The sequence below is a fragment of the Phoca vitulina genome, unplaced genomic scaffold (assembly GCF_004348235.1).
Source record: "Phoca vitulina isolate PV1807 unplaced genomic scaffold, GSC_HSeal_1.0 scaffold67, whole genome shotgun sequence".
NCBI classification, from domain to species: Eukaryota; Metazoa; Chordata; class Mammalia; order Carnivora; family Phocidae; genus Phoca; species Phoca vitulina.
The window spans coordinates 217168-234942 of record NW_022589770.1 but is presented as its reverse complement, the minus strand read 5'-3'; the positions used below and the strand labels follow the sequence as shown (position 1 = coordinate 234942).

Genomic DNA, 17775 nt, shown 5'->3' with positions numbered 1-17775 from the left:
GTGAGATTGTCAATTTTAAGAAATTAAGGAGTACTTTTTAAACATTTTTTTTAACTAGCAGAATCTGTCATCCTTTTCTTCTGATCTCCTAAGTTTTTGTTAACTGTCTGTTTTCTTACGAAAATCTTTTAAAACTTAGAAAATACAGATAAACAGAAAGAAGTGTAATTTGAATCACAGTAATCCAACAACTCAGAGGGGCCCCTTGTTACCACCATTTCTATAAGAGTGTAGATTAGTCTAAACTCTGAATGGATGGAAGGATGGATTGAATGATTGATTTTATTTTTTTTTTTAATTTTATTTATTTATTTGACCGAGAGAGATACAGCAAGAGAGGGAACACAAGCAGGGGGTGTGGGAGAGGGAGAAGCAGGCTGCCCGCCAAGCAGGGAGCCCGATGTGGTGCTCGATCCCAGGACCCTGGGACCATGACCTGAGCCGAAGGCAGACGCTTAACAACTGAGCCACCCAGGCGCCCCTGATTGATTGATTTTAAAGATTTTATTTATTTGACAGAGACCGTGCGAGAGGGAACAGAAGCAGGGGGAGTGAGTGAGGGAGAAGCAGGCTTCCCGCCGAGCAGGGAGCCCAATGTGGGGCTCGATCCCAGGACGCTGGGACCATGGCCTGAGCCGAAGGCAGACACTTAATGACTGAGCCACCCAGGCGCCCCTGAATGGATACATTTAAAATGCATGTGGAGACATATAGGCTGAGAAGGTGGCAGAATATGAGGACCCTAAGCTCACCTCATCCCATAGATACAACTAGATAACACTCATGTCAGTGTAAATAACACAGGAAATGACCCGAAGGCTGGCAGAACAAACTCCTCAACTAAAAGTAGAAAAGATGCCACATTGAAGAGGGTAGGAAGGGCGGAGACACGCTGGGGAGCTAAATGGACCACGGGTGTGGAGAAGGGGAAGAAGAAGGCTAACACATTGGGGAGCCCACGTGGGGAAGATGAATCTCCATAATATTTGGCTTTGAAAACTAGAGGGGGTGAACTTTAGTGAGTTCTTACAACCAGCAGGACTTAAAGCCTGCAACTTTAAAAATCAGCAGGTTGGGTTCTGGGAGAACCTGGCCACTGAGAGGAAACTGAGTCCCTGCCCTTAAAGAGACAGCACAAGAAACAGCCTGTGGAGATACAACGTAGAAGGAGCACTTTGAAAAATGCCTGGGGCATAGGGAGGAAGAGTTATTCATCTCAGAGCCTCTCCTGGAGGGGTAGTATTCACAAGGAGTCTCCTTCAGGACCAAAGGAGCTAGTAGGTGCCATTTCCCTCCCCTGCCCCCCAGCATAAACACGTGGCCACCTGAAACCACCTGCAGAAGTCAGTTTAGTGCCCACATTTGCTACCTAACTTGCTTATACTACTCCCTGCCTCCCCACTCTACCACCACCCCCCCCACAGCTCTGGGGATTTGCGCACCCCAGTTGGCCTTGCCTCAGTCCATGTGCTGTGGATCCCCTCCCCCAGAAAACCTGCTCAAATTTTGCTAACCATGCACTTTGTGGGGCCTCGGCAATGGTGGTGGCAGCAAGTACCCTCTTGTGAAAGATGGGCACACACCTTGCTAAAACTGTGTGCCTGCCCACCCGCTCTTTGCAGATCCACATGGGCTGGCCCTGTGGTGATGGTAGGTCTTTCACAGCAAACCTGAGTGCACGTTGGTAAAAGTGCATGCCCTGCCCTGGTATGCTTTGCGGATTGGCCCAGCCACTGTGGTCCCAGAGGTAGCAGCCCGTGCCCTCTCCCCATGTGCAAACCTTGAGGGCTCTGCACATCTCATGCCCGAGCACATTGCAGATCGGCCGCCTCCAATGTGCTCTTGGCCAAAGCCCATTCAAACTGAAGCCACAAGCCTGGAAAAGTGTGCTCGCAGCCTGGACAGGGACCAACACCACTCCAAAGTGATTTGTGCCCTGGGGAGAGAGAAAGATAAACACCACACTGGTCAGACTGTGGCCCCCGCAATGGGCTGGGGACAGACAGTTCTTCTGATGGCGGGCCCTGCCCACCAATGCAGGCTTCTCAGGGGACAGCACAGGGAAAGTGCTCTGCAGTTTGATGGCGTTGCATCTCTGCCGAACACCTCACTCAACTCAACATCTGCAAACACTCTGACTCAACTCAAGCACAAGGCAGCACCAGACTGGCCCACTGACAACATAGGAGGTGCCCCCGAAGTGCCGGGTTCTGGTAAACAGGGGAAAGTGCGCTGCAGAGCACTACAGGACCTCTTCTTCAGAAGGCCACTACTTTCAAGAGCAGGAGACATAGCTGACTTTCAGACACAGAGAGTTAGACAAAACGAGGAGACAGGGGAATATGTCCCAAATGAAAGAATAAGACAAAACCACAGCAAGAGTCCTAAGCAAAATGGAGATAAATAATATGCCTGATAGAGAATTTAAAGTAATGATTGTAAAGATACTCACTGGACTTAAGAAAAGAGTGGAGGACATCGGTGACACCCTTAAAGAGATAAAGAAGAATCAATCACAGCTGAAAAGCACAATAAATGAAATTAAAAATACCTTAGATAGAATAAATAGCAGAGTACAGGAAGCAGAAGAATGAATCAGCAACCTGGATGACAGAGTAATGTAAAATAATCAAGCTGAGCAGGAGAGGGAAAAAAAGTATGCAAAATGAGAATGGACTTAGGGATCTCAGCCACTCCATCAAGCGTAATAACATTTGCATTATAGGGATCCCAGAAGAAGAAAGAGAAAAGTGAGTATAAACTTTAATTGAAGAAATAATAGAAAACTTCCCGCATCTGGGGAAGGAAACAGAAATTCAGGTACGGGAGGCACAAAGATCTCCCAACAAAATCAGTCCAAGGAGGTCCAGCTAAGACACATACTAATCAAAATGGCAAAAAGTAGTGATAGAGAATTTTAAAAAGCATCAAGAGAAAAGAAGACCACACAAGAGAAACCCCACAGGCTATCAGATTTTTCAGCAGAAACTTTACAGACCAGAAGAGAGTGGCATGATATTCAAAGTGCTAAAAGGGAAAAATCTGCAGCCAAGAATACTCCATCCAGCAAGGCTATCATTCCGAATAGGAGGAGAGAGAAAGAGTTCCCCAGATAAACAAAACTTAAAGGAATTCATGACCACTAAGCCAGCCCTACAAGAAATGTTAAAGGGGACTCTTTGAGTGGAAAGGAAAAACCATAAGTAAGAATAAGAAAATTAGGAAGCATAAAAGCAGTAAAAATAAATATATCTGTAAAAAATAGGGAATTCACAAAATAAAAGGATGTAAAGTATGACACCATAGACCTAAAATGTGGCAAGGGAGGAGTAAAGAATGGGTTCAAACTTAAGTAACCATTAACTTAATAGAGACTGCTATATGCAGAAGATGTTATATACAACCCTAATGGTAACCACAAATCAAAAACCAGTAATAGATATGCAAAAAGTAAAGAAAAAGGATTCCAAGTATAACACTAAAAAAAGCCATCTTGGGCGCCTGGGTGGCTCAGTTGTTAAGCGTCTGCCTTCGGCTCAGGTCATGATCCCAGGGTCCTGGGATCAAGTCCCACATCGGGCTCCCTGCTCGGCGGGAAGCCTGCTTCTCCCTCTCCCATTCCCCCTGCTTGTGTTCCTGCTCTCGCTATCTCTCTCTCTGTCAAATAAATAAATAAAATCTTTAAAAAAATAAAAAAAAGAAAGCCATCTTATGGTGAGAGAAGAGAGCAAAGGAAGAAAGGAACAGAGAAGAACTACAAAAACAACATAAAGCAAGTAACAAATGGCAATAAATACCCTATTAATTACCTATTAGTAATAATTTTGAATGTGAATGGACTAAATGCTCCAATCAAAAGACATGGCATGACAGAATAGATTAAAAAACAAACAAACAAACAACACCCATCTATATGCTGCCTACAAGAGACTCATTTCAGACTTAAAGACACCTGCAGATTGAAAGTGAGGGGATGAAGTATTTATCATGCAAAGGGAGGTGAAAAGAAAACTGGGGTAATAATACTTATATAGGACAAAATAGACTTTAAAAGAAAGACTGTAACAAGAGACAAAGAAGGACACTATATAATCATAAAGGGTACAATCCAACAAGAAGATACAACAATTGTTAACTATTTGTGCACCCAACATGGGAGCACTCAAATACATAAAACAGTTAATAATAAAGGAAATAACAGTAATACAATAATAGTAGGGGACTTTAACATCACCCCACTTAACATCCATGGGCAGATCATCCAAATAGAAAATCAACAAGGAAACAGTGGCTTTGAATGACACACTGGACCAGATGGATTTAACAGACATATTCAGAACATTCCATCCTAAAACAGCAGAATACACATTCTTCTCAAGTGCACATGGAACATTCTCCAGAACAGATCACAAAAGAAGGCCACAAAACAAGTCTCAATAAATGCAAAAAAAAAAAAAACAAAAAAAAACTGAAGTCATACCAGACTGATTACCAGCAATGAAATGGAATCAGTAATCAAAAAATTCCCAACAGACAAAAGTCCAGGAGCAGACGGCTTCACAGGTGAATTCTAGCAAACATTTAAAGAAGAGTTAATACCTATTCTTCTCAAACTTTTTCAAAAAAAAGAAGAAGGAAAACTTCCAAATTCATTCTATGAGACCAACATTATCCTGATACCAAAACCAGACAAGAGACACCACAAAAAGAGACTACAGGCCAGTCTCTCTGATGAACATAGATGTAAAGATCCTCAACAAAAATATTAGCAAACCAAATCCAGCAATACATTTAAAAAATCATTCACCACAATCAAGTGGGATTTATCCTAGGGTACAACGTTGGTTCAGTATTTGCAAATCAAACAACGTGATACATCACATCAGTAAGAGAAAGGATAAAAATCATATGATCCTTTCAATAGATGCAGACAAAGCATTTGACAAAATAGAACACCCGTTCATGATAAAAAACTTTTATGAAATGGGTTTAGAGGGAACATACCTCGACATAATAAAGCCACATGTAAAACCCACAGCTAACATCATACTCAGTGGGGAAAAACTGATAGCTTCTCCCCTAAAGTCAGGAACAGGACAAGGTTGTCCACTCTCACCACTTTTATTCAACATAGTACTGGAAGTCCTAGCTACCGCAGTCAGACAACAAAAAGAAGAGGCATCCAAATTGGTAAGGAAGAAGTACAACTACACTCTGCGGATGACATGATACTGTATATAGAACACCTAAAAGACTCTGCCAAAAAACTGCTAGAACTAATAAGTGAATTCAGTAAGGTTGCAGGATACAAAATCAGTGTACGGAAATCTGTTGCATTTCTATACACTAATAATGAAGCAGCAGAAAGAGAAATTAAGAAACAATCCCATTTGCAATTGCACCAAAGATAATAAAATACCTAGGAATAAACTTAACCAAGGAGATGAAAGACTTGTACGCTGAAAACTGTAAAACATTGTTGAAAGAAAATGAAGATGACACAAAGAAATGGAAAGACAGTCCAAGCTCATGGATTGGAAGAACAAATATTGTTAAAATGTCTATACTACTTAAAGCAGTCTACAGATTTAATGCAATCCCTATCATAATACCAACAGCAGTTTTTACAGAACTAGAACAAACAATCCTAACATTTGTTTAGAACCACAAAAGACCCTGCATAGCCAAAGCAGTCTTGGAAAAGAAAAACATGGAGGCATCACATTTTCAGACTTCAAGCTCTATTACAAAGCTGTAATTACAAAACAGTATGGTACTGGCATGAAAATAGACACATAGATCAATGGAACAGAATAGAAAGCCCAGAAATAAACCCACAATTACATGGTCAATTAATCTGCAACAAAGGAGGCAAGAATATACAATGGGAAAAAGACAGTCTCTTCAACAAATGGTGTTGGGAAAACTGGATAGCAACATGCAAAAGAATGAAAATGGTCCACTTTCTTACACACAAAAATAAACTCAAAAATGGATTAAGGACCTAAATGTGAGACCTGAAACCATTAAAATCCTAGAAGAGAGCACAGACAGTAATTTCTCTCACATCAGCCATAGCATCATCTTTTTAGATATGTCTCCTGAGGCAAGGGAAACAGAAGCAAAAATAAACTATTGGGACTATATCAAAATAAAAAGCTTCTGCACAGCAAAGGAAACAACAAAACTAATGGACAACCTACTGAAAGGGAGAACATATTTGCAAATGACATATCTGATAAAAGGTTGGTGTCCAAAATATATAAAGAACTTCTACAACTCAACAACAACAAAAAACCCCAGACAATCCAATTAAAAAATGGGCAGAAAACATAAACTGACATTTCAAAGAAGACACACGGATGGCCAACAGACACATGAAAAGATTCTCAACATCACTCCTCATCAGGGAAATGCAAATCAAACCCACAATGTGATATCACCTCACACCTGTGAGAATGGCTAAAATCAAAAACTCAAGAAACAACAAATGTTGGTGAGGATGTGAAGAAAAAGGAACCCTTAAGCACTGTTGGTGGGAATGCAAACTGGTGTAGCCACTGTGGAAGATGGCATGGAGTATCCTCAAAAAATTAAAAATAGAACTACCCAGGGGCACCTGGGTGGTTCAGTCGTTACGCGTCCGCCTTCGGCTCAGGTCATGATCCCAGGGTCCTGGGATCAAGCCCCACATCGGGCTCCCTGCTCAGCGGGAAGCCTGCTTCTCCCTCTCCCACTCCCCCTGCTTGTGTTCCTGCTCTCTCTCTCTCTCTCTGTGAAATAAATAAATAAAATCTTAAAAAAAAAAAAAAAATAGAACTACCCTATGATCCAGTAATTGCATCACTGGGTATTTACCCAAAGATTTACAAAAACACTAATTCAGAGGGATATATGCACTCCTATGTTTATAGCAGCATTATCAACAATAGCCAAAGTATGGAAGCAACGCAGGTGTCCATTGATAGGTGAATGGAAAAAAAAGAGATGAGATACACACACACACACACACACACACACACACACAGATATTATTCAGCCATAAAAAAGAATGAAGTCTTGCCATTTGCAACGACATGGATGGATCTAGAGAGTATTAATGCTAAGCAAAATAAGCCTGTCAGAGAAAGACAAATACCATATGATTTCACTCATATGTGGAATTTAAGAAACAAAACAGACAAAGGGGGAAAAAAGACAAACCAAAAAAAAAACCCAGACTCTTAACTGTAGACAACAAACAGATGGTGACCAGAGGGGAGGGGGTGGGGGCTGGGTGAGATAGGTGAAGGGAATTAAGATTACACTTACCTTGATGAGCAGCTGAGTAATACATGGAATTGTTGAATCACTATATTATATACCTGAAACTAATAATACACTGGAATTAAAATTTAAACTAATCCTTGGAATTACAGATATATATAGGACTGGAGAGATAATATAGGTCCAGACTCTGGTGAGTCTATTTCAGTTCACGGCTGAACATACTGAAAAAATTGTTTTAAAAAAAATGCCTAATGATTTGTTGTGACTCACTCCCTTATTCCAAGAATGCTTGTTTTTGGTCTGTCTCCATGCTTACGTTTCAGCATTAATGGAACAAAATCAAGTGTTTGCCACTGAAATATTTAGATTAAATAATGAGAACAGAAAAATAAAATGCATGGGGAGTCATTTGTTATTGTTCAAAAGTAGGATCAGACTATACCTCTTTTTAAAAATCCGTTTTGGCCACATAACAATAGCTCTAAATATCCCTTTCCATATCACTCCTGATGAATTCTTTAATCTCTTTGGAAAAACAGAGGAGTATCTGGATCTCCGTATGATTAGGAATGAAATAAGGTTTCTCCTGCATTATTAGAGCAATAATAATGCAACTCTTGGGCCTTCAGTCTTACAAAAGAGGATCCCGACAGCCTTCTGGAGCCTTGAAATGTCTGTTCATTAAGTGTGGAAATGGAGTTTGCTGTTCAGTCCGGTTCCTCTTCTCGGGTGAAGGGGAAGGTAACATTGCATCCTCCTGACCCGGGCTGGGTGTGTGTGAACATGCGTGACTCTGAATTGTTAAAACATGTGACCTGACTTTGTTTCTATTTCCTTTGGAGGCTTTGGACTTCTTGTTGCTGCTCTTTGCAACCGCAGTGGTGACCTGGGCAGACCACGCGGCCCCTCTCCTCCTTGGCCTCAGTGCTAGCTGGTTGCCATGGCATCGGGAAAATGGCCCAGCTGGGTCAGCTTCAAGCTTCCTTGGCAGGAGTCCAATGCACAGGGTCACTGTGCAGGAGGTTCTCACTCTCCTTCCCAGTAGCATGCCTCTTCTGCTACAGAAAGAGCCGTGGAAGGAACAGACCCAGAAGGTGAGGTTGGCAGCCGCCTGCGTGTCAGGGCAGGTGGCCCATCTTCTCTTGAGCAATTTGTGCTGTAGAGTTGAGGTTGGAAGTTAAGTGAAACTGGAATCACCCCACGGGCTTTCATCCTCAGCCCCGAATCGCAGCCAGATGCAGAGCCTCAGAGCTTGAGGCTAACTGGTGGCCAAAAACAACAATGACAGTAGCAGCAACTTGCTTACAGTTGGAGGTGAGCTGGAAAGAAGAGCTTATACTTGCCCTGGGGTATTGAAGGCACATGTGTTCTTGATCCTGGGGGTGAAAGGATGAGTGAGGCTCTGCGCGCTCAGAATGACTGAGTGAGGACAGATAGGAAGGCAAGTTCAAGGCTGCAGGGATCGTAGGACCAGGAGGGTAGGGTGGTGCTGAGCAACGTTGGGGACGATCCATCACGCCTGGGGGTAGGTCAGGGAAACGGGCATCTGGAACATCCACATTCTTGTAGCACAGGTAAGATTCCTCGTAGCTCATTCGGTCCTATAGCCACGTTCCAAGGGCCCGTCCTCCTCCTGATCTGTGCTCATGACATGGGGAAATTTGTAAAGGTCGTCACCCTAGCCCTCAGGAAAATCCAGACTGTAGGAAGCACCTTTTGGTTTTTAACGTTGTTTCCCCAGGCCACTGGCCATTGTGCGCAGGAAAATCCAGACTGTAGGAAGCACCTTTTGGTTTTTAACGTTGAGTTTCCCCAGGCTACTGGCCGTTGTGCGCAGGAAAATCCAGACTGTAGGAAGCACCTTTTGGTTTTTAATGTTGAGTTTCTCCAGGCTACTGGCCGTTGTGCGCAGCGTATGGAAACACTGTGCTTCCTCTACTTCTCATTACATGGCTCTGGGCGGCCTTTCGTACAGTCGAGGGGGAGATTCTTTTTTGAATCTCATTTAAGGATTTTTATGAGGTTGAAAGCTTAAAGCCAACTTTTTGTGGCTTATTGTGAAAATCTGAACATTAGTCTTTAAAAATATTTCTGAACTCTGGACCCACAGGTTAGCCGTGCACAACTCCATTGAGCATCTCAATTAAAAGGCCTTTGTTAAGCATTCATATTATCCCAAGTCTTGTGTTTGCTGTTTCATTTTAAATCAAAATCAATTCAAATGTGGTATCTCCTTGTGTTTTTTCTGGCCTGGGACACCACGATCACTTCGGACTATAAGTGCAGACATCCTGTGTCTATTATGTATTTGTAGTGCTTGATTTATTTACTTACCAGTCGGATATTATAAAACAAAATTGAGAAAAAGAAAATTTTTAAAAAATTTAATCAAAACAGAGAATTAGGAATATTTGCTTTCTATCTGACTCTTTCTTACAAGCCAGTTTCTACGTCCAAAGTTAAAATACCTAGTACCTCTGACTAATGTACGTGTTTTTTAGTGAGTCGAGATTGGCAACATTCAGTCATTAATGAAATTACCCTCTATCTAATATAAAAACAATTTTGGCTGTACCCTGGGAGATCAGTCAAACTCCTGAGTAGTCTGAGTTTCTACCTCATCTGTAGAATTTATTTGCAGTTAACATATTCGGCTGTACCTAGTAAATTGTTTGATGCCTTTCTCTTGCATTTCAACTTCCTGTTTCAATTCCATTTGGGCACAAATTGTTCTCATCTACAGAATATCTGATTTTAGAAATGGGGGCTTATGTCTGATGTGTTTCCCTATTTACTACCCGCCCTGTGAGCCTGGGCCTAGATGCACGCAGCATCAGGCAGCAGGATGCAAAGGAGGAGCGCGAGGCTCTGAATTGGCTTGAAATCTGGACTCTGCCATTCATTGGGAGTGCACTTGGGCAAGGTTCTGAACCTCTGTGGTGCTCTTGGAGTGATGAGAGAGAAAGTTCATGGCACACTGGAGGCCTGCTGAGCCTATGTCTACCTCCCTGTTAAAATCCATAGCAGGTCTCAGGGTATTTAGCCGGGAGAGGAGTTTTGACTTTGCTGGGTCATTGGACTAAATGGGAGCTGTGTCCAGCTTCCCCATCTCTTAGGCCTGGTCCCCTTCTCATCTCCATCTGCCAGCCCTGCACTGAGATGCATGTATGCAGGCCCAAGGGCCGGGTTGCTCTTTTACTAATAGTGGGACTGTCTTCACTGATAACTGCTCTTCCTTTTCACCCTAGTTCATTGACTGGCTCTTGAGCATCATGGAAAGCCCTAAAGAAGGCCTCTCCGCAAAATCCAGGGATCTTTTGAAAGGTAGGACTTCCATACCACATGCCCAACATAGGTGAAAGCCGTCCATGGCTGCCTTCGCTACGGAAGCAGCATTCTCGTGTGTATTGGCTCCCAAAAGGGCTCATCTGAATTCAGTGTGGAGAAGTAATCTGGAACTGTCATTATGTGGCATTTTGAAGTAGAAAGTGGATTTAAAAAGAGTTCCATGCCTTTAAATTTCGCTTTTATTTAAATAGCTTTTAAATGTTTTATTATGACGGCAAACTTTCACTTTAATGAAAGTTTAAAAAATTCAGGAAAGAGCAAAGAGGAAGCCAGAGTCCCATTGCCCAGTGGCAGTTTTGATTATTTTTTTCCTAAGAAGTTTTTGCCCCCTCTGCATATGAGTGTTGTTCTAACACATCATTGAGCAACTGAAAAAATACACATAGACACTTTGAGCACTGCCCTTTTTATTTAAAAATTATGTTTAAAGCATTTTAACCTATCCCTGTTTTGGCTTCGTTAATAGTATTTGTAGTAGTGACATAGTATTTTGCCAAGGGAACTGGACGTTTCCCATGCTTTCAGGCGTTTAAATAGTTTTTGTGTTTTTTATACTTCTCTACTAACTTGTTGAACTATGACTGTGGGAACCACAAATAGAGAATATCTTTCTGTGAAAATTACGTACATTATTTTACTCAAACCTGAGACGTCCGTCGGGCGTTGTTTCTGTGGCCTGAGACCCCTTGTACTACTGTCTTTTGTGTCTCAGGACTCGGGGGTCTGGTCCAGCCAATGGCTTCTGTCAAGATGGTCCCTGACACGCTGTAAGATAGTGCACTGGGAAGGCTCGGCTTGGGAAAATCACCTGGCTTACACTTGTGATAATTTATCTGGCCTGCCTGGACTCTTAGCATGACCATATTTTACTCTTAGTATGATATAATTTGTTGGTGGCCAAACAAGTAAGAATTCCCTCATCAGTTGGTTCTGATTCTTCTCCCTACTCCCCCTCCCCCCCACATATGCGAAGGGCGTGTGTAGGAAGTGGATTGTGATCAAGCACAGAACTTCACTAGGCATAAGGGCAGTGGTCTGACATACGTTTACTTGATCCGTCCCTAGAGACTTGCTAGGATTGTCTTCATTTGTTTGCCTCAGGAAGCTTGAACTCATTCTTAATGGCCATGGGTCTATAATACCATTGGTTGCTCCAAACATACACTGTTTTAGGTCATGAAGATAGCAAACAACTTGATACTGATGAGGAGAATAGTTATTTGGGTCAAGGAAGTACATGTTCACTTGATTAGATAGTCAAGGGCTTATTAGAGTCACACACAAGAACTGTGTAACTGGCTTCCCTACATTTCCTCCCTATTATATTTTAAATAACATCTCGATATATTTATATTAATATCCTAAAATAAGATCTATAATAAGTGACCTAGAGGAATTACACAGAGCTGCCCTACTCTAAATTGATCCCTGAGAGACCCGTGATGAATAAGAAAAGGTGTGGACTTGGGAGCACATAGCTGAATACAGATTAGCAGTCACGCCTGCTCCATTGAGCAACGAGGACCTAACTTCATTGCAGGATCAGTTTTTTATTTTTGTTTCTTACCTTTCAACTAAACACCTGATGGAAAAGTCATATTCATGTAGAAAAATACACAAATCGTTAAGTAGCTTTTTTACAAAGGGAACACACCTATGTAATCATCATCCAGATGAAGAAAAGAAAAAAAATCAGCATCCCAGAAGGCAATTTTTGTTAAACTCTGCCAAATTTTCTGTTAACTGGTTGCAGAATAACTTAACAACAAAGAAACCCTTTCCTCCAGATTTTATTAATCGTGCTCTACTATTCAAATTCTGCCTAAGGCTTGATGAGAATTCTTAGTCTTGAAGATGAGCCAAGTAAGAAAAAGCCAAGTTCTGTTCTGACACGTTTTCCATCTAAATGACCTTTTCAAATGCAGTTTCACCAAATGCAACAGTGCACTTTACTTTTTTTGTCCCCTTAGCTACCCTGTTGTCCTTGAGAGTTCTCCCAGAGTTTAAGAAGAAAGCTGTATGGACCAGAGCGTACGGTTGGTGACGTTTTGGGGGTGGCCAGCAGCATCGTCAGCTGGATGAGGAAAACCACAGAAATGGAAGAAGGTTTTCAGAATTCATGCCTGGGGTCGTGGAGCCATGATGCAGAGGGTCAAGGGGCATGAAAAGGTGCACACAAAACTGACCCCTTGACAGGTGCATGCCAGGAGAAGGGGGCATTGCTTCAGTGCCCAGGCCAGTTGGGACTGAAACCAGAACTTGAATTTTCTTTTCTTTGGCTGGAGTTCAACCTGAAGATTGTCTTTGTGGAAACTTGACTACATTATCTTCTCCCCATAAATTCTAGTAAAATAATCTTGTGAATTTTGTGCACATTTCTTCTTTGTTTTAAGGCACGGGGAAGGTTTTGCCGGCAAAGCGAAATGATAGTGGTGCCAGTAGCATCATGATGGACTTCGCATGAAGTTTCTAGAGGATATTCGCTGACTCAGTGTTTTCTTACTTTTATTGATAAAACACTGTCTTGGGACTGCTGTCCACATTTAAATAGTAAGCATGGTGTGTGTTGAACATTAGCCAGATCAGATTCATTAGTGGTGGCTATAATTTGCTTATGCTTGGGTCTCTTGAATGCAATTGAAAGTTCCCCAATTCAAAATAGCTTCAACCAAGGAAGAGAATATTAGGTCACAAACCAGGAAGTTCAAGAGTAGATCTGATCAGGTCAGTCAGCTGCATCCAGTGAGTGAAACAGTACCATCAGGGCATAGTTGGGATCGCTCCACAAGTTGGTAAGATGGCGACCAGCAACCTCAAAGGGAAGGGAAGGCATCTTTGCTCGCGGGTATGGCAGAAGCAACATGGAGAGGACTCTGGTTCTGCTTGGGTCACATGAGAGTCCCTGCACATCTATGTGGGCCTTGGGAGTTGGGGTACTCTAATTGACCAGGGTCCTACCTGAACTGGCTTTCCTCCAGGAGAAAGGTAATGGAATGCTGGGCAGGTATCTCCTTGAAAGAACAATGTGTCTTATTGTAAGTACACATCTCTGTCTTAAGCAGAGTGACTGGTGGCCTAATGACAAGTAAATGAAGTTATGTGACAGTTGTCCTCAAGAATAGCAGTTTACTCAAAGGCTTGAGAATTGGCCAGCATTTGATCTGTTTGCTGTTTATTTTTCCTTCACGCAGGCATTCAGCAGGGCTGGCTTGAACCAACCATATGAACATCCTGATGGAGATACAGATACAGATATAGATACATGGTCTCTGGGGAGAAAGTTTGTGCCACTGGAATAATACCCCTTTGTGTCCTCCAGGCTCCAGCAATGCCTGGTACTTAAAAGCACCGTAGAACCTTCAGTATTCTTCCCGTGTGACATGTACATTCATGTTGTCACTAAGTGAACCTACCTACCACTTAGGTTAAAAATAGCTCTCCTAGTTTTGTTTTCCAAATATATGGATTTATGATTCCAGGTTTCAGATATTTGTGGTTCACTGTGTAATTCACACTCTGTTCTTTCTTTGCTGCACTTCAGTAAGGCACCAAGATGCTTACAGAAAAGGGGAAGGAGGGCGAGCCTTCAGGGCATCGCCACGTGCAGTACCAACATGTCATTTTTATTACCTCCTCAGAGGCCAGGCTAGAAGGAAATGAATTTGAAGGAAGCAGCTGAACACGTTCTGGGAGAAGCCAGCTTCTCTTTCCTTCCGCCTGCATACACTTTTTTTACTTCCTACCAATTAGTCATTGAAATTCATCTAACATTTATTGTTAGGTGCCAGACGGTAAGTTCACTAGAACTTTCACTTGTATTATCTTATTTCACTCCTGCAACAAGACTGTGAAGAAGCATCTTCTTTTCTTTTTTTTAAAGATTTTTTATTTATTTGAGAGAAAGAGTGAGCAAGAGAGGGACAGTACAGGAACAGGGGCAGAGGGAGAGGGAGGAACAGACCTCCCGCCGAGCGGGGAGCCCAACACGGGGCTCGATCCCAGGCCCCCGGGATCCCGACCCGAGCCGAAGGCAGACGCTCAACGACTGAGCCACCCAGGCGCCCCTGAAGAAGTATTTTCTATTTTAAAATGGAGAAAAGACATCTAATACGAGGCAGAGCGACATAGAACACCAAAGCCTTGAAGCCCCAGATCCAGCACGCTTTCTGCCGCATCCAGGCGTTAGTGCCCATTTTAAGATGAGAACTCCTACTACGGACGAAGCCTCCTGCAGGCCTCAGACAGATGGCTGGCACCAGGTGAGAGAGCCCTGAAGCACAGGGCCTACAGCCGGTGATGCCGACGTGACAGCGGTGATGATGCCGCCTGCGCTCACCGTGGTGCACGGTGCGTCACGCACAGAATTATCAGACATCTGTGTTCACACCTGAAACGCCTAGAACGTGGTATGTCAACTACAAAACCAAAAATCAAAAAAGGACACTGCCTCATGTTAATAAGCTGCTGGAACTGGGAAGGTGAGGAGTTGTGTAAAGGAACAGGTCTTAGCGGGTTGAAGGGCTTTAAATTCCTGGGCCGTCTCGCAAACGTGGGTGGCGGGGAAGAACGGTGCGGGGAGGTGGGCACTGAGGAGCGTGTCAGCACTTCTGCCCTGAGTCAGCAGGCAGAGCTTGCTGGTGCTGGAGGGAGGGAGGAGGAACTGGCCCCGGCTTCTAAACCAGCCGGCCTTTTTCTCCTCAGCCTGATTTCTTCTCAAACTTTGTCCCTGCTCCTGCCCTTGACAAGAGGACAGAAGAGCACAAAATGGAGGAAATAAAATATATCTGTATTCTTTCTTCCCTAGCCATCTCCCCTCCCTATTTTTGTTTTCAGGGGTCTTGAGCTTAAGATTTGGAGGATTTTCCTATCCTTGGTAACCTCTAAAGAATCAAAAGTGTAAGATACTAGGAGTGCCTGGCTGGTTCAGTTGGTTAAGTGTCCGACTCTTTTTTTTTTTTTTTTTTTTAATTTATTATTTGACAGAGAGAGAATTTGTTATTTATTTATTTGACAGAGAGAGAATGAGAGAGAGGAGCACATGAGAGGGGGGAGGGTCAGAGGGAGAAGCAGACTCCCTGCCGAGCAGGGAGCCCGATGCGGGACTCGATCCAGGGACTCCAGGATCATGACCTGAGCCGAAGGCAGTCGCTTAACCAACTGAGCCACCCAGGCGCCCCAAGTGTCCGACTCTTGATTTCGGCTCAGGTCATGATCTCAGGGTCGTGGGATCAAGCCCCACGTAGGGCTCCACACTGGGCTTTCAGCTGCTTGAGACTTTTTTCTCTCCCTCTGCCCCTCCCCTGCTTGCTCACTTGCTCTCCCTCTCTCTCTCTCTCTCCCTCAAAAAAAAATTCTAAATTTGAGAACCTAAAGGTTCTAAAATCTAAACACTAAGATACTAGGTCACTGGAATAATAACACTCTTTCTCTTGGTTACCTCTTGGTTCAGGTCAGAATTAAGTTATTCCCTCAGGATGGCTCACCTTGTTCTCTAGAAACCCGAAGTGTCTGCCTTTTTAGACCAGATGTTCCAAACTATGGAAACACTTCCTTCACAAGTTGCCAAGACAAAGAGCATGCTGGGATATACTAACGAATGTGTGGGGTTAAAGCCTTATTATGCATCTCAGAACACCCTGACTCTTGATTTGAAAAGTGTGCATTTGGAACAGATGTTGGGATCCATGCAAGGCCCTAAAATTATCTTTGTGTTTTGTCATGTAATGACTCCATGGTAACTACAAGGCTGTTAATAACCTTTTTTGAAGTTAATTGTCAGAAGTTCTTAACATCATTTTGATTTTAACCAAAGATGGTGATATTATAATTATAAAAGGAGTAAGACTTTGTTAGGGACTCAACCACTATCTTGAAATAACTTAGTAACTTTGAAAATAAGCAGTTTTAAACCTCTGGTAAACATTTTCATAAGTTAGTTTTTGAAGGGAAATCAGATCTTGTGCTTAGGAGGATGGGCCTTCACTAAAGCCAGAGCTGTAGGCTAGGCGTCTGGTGAGTCTGTATGAGACGCCCCAACAAGCCTATTCCTAGCTGCAGGCATTTCAGATGGAACCAGGGGACACAATGTGGCTGGAACAAGTCACATCCTCCATCCTACCATCGCAGAAAAACACCTCACGGCGTCATCTTCATGTATAAATATGTATCATCGCGCTGGTCCTGGGTGAGGTAATATGCTTTTATATTTTCTGGAAGGAAATTCTTTATTCTGATCCTAAACTCTCAAAGTCTCATTTTTAAAAAAATGTATGCTATATATAGTAATTATGCAGTTGTGGGTGTGCATGGAATGTGTTAATCTTCATAAACAGTATGGAATTCTTTAAAATTGCCACGTAGAAAGATCGTCTGATTCTTGTCAAACATAAGGAACTTGTGGAATAATTTCTAGCTAAATTATTGGATATGAAACTAAGTAAAAATGACAGGGATGACTCCCTGACTTTGGTCTTATTTCTTGAATACAAGGAATAACTTACCTCATAAAGTAGTTGTGAGGATAAAAGAATATAAAAATATGCTTTATAAATTCTAAAATGTAATAGAAATGTTATCACTTTTATATGTTTCACTGAAAATAGCTTTAACACTTGATAATCTGTATGTTGGGACTTGGGAATGGAAATTTAACAAATTGTTCTTAAAACATTCTAAAAGCAAGTAGCACATCAAAAAAGGATCCTTACAGAAGTTAACAACAACCACCACCTTCTTTTTGTGTCTTCTAAACATGAAGTGCCCTTTGAGAATAATCAAATATAATTGAGACATCACCTAATTAATCTGATTTCCTAAAAGCGGTCTCACACTGGAGGTACTGTAGTAGTCTATAAAGTCAGAGCTGCACAATTACGAGTGTGTACCGTGTGCCCAAAGTGAACAAGGCATGACATTCCTGCCTTCACAGACCTCACATTCACAAAATATAAATCAGTAAACCGTCAGATTTTTTTAACGCATCCAGGAAATGTGTTACAAATCTCCTACTTCTGTGTAGCTGTTTATCATTTAGAAAGGTTTAATTTACCACACTGCATTCGTTCTTTACGACGACGTTGGGCCGTTAAGGAAAGGAACTCTGGGTCATTCGCTTAGTAAACACTGGAGCTGGATTTCACATCAAACCCACTGCTCTTA

The 17775-nt window shown here is 42.4% G+C and overlaps 1 protein-coding gene across 7 annotated transcripts in view; it reads left to right on the top strand.

The window, feature by feature from the left end:
- The window catches only part of FOCAD (focadhesin), a 303113-nt gene extending 290132 nt beyond the window's left edge, over nt 1-12981 (top strand). For 6 of the 7 annotated variants that reach the window (XM_032392330.1, XM_032392331.1, XM_032392333.1 and 3 more), the window contains 3 exons: nt 8112-8363; nt 10518-10593; nt 12588-12876. In XM_032392330.1, the coding sequence (XP_032248221.1) occupies nt 8112-8363; nt 10518-10593; nt 12588-12661 (402 nt within the window). In that variant the 3' untranslated portion in view covers nt 12662-12876. Of the gene's footprint in view, nt 1-8111; nt 8364-10517; nt 10594-12587 lie in introns of all 7 variants that reach the window. The other variant, XM_032392329.1, reaches the window with a different exon arrangement.
- Nucleotides 12982-17775: the final 4794 nt, after the last annotated feature.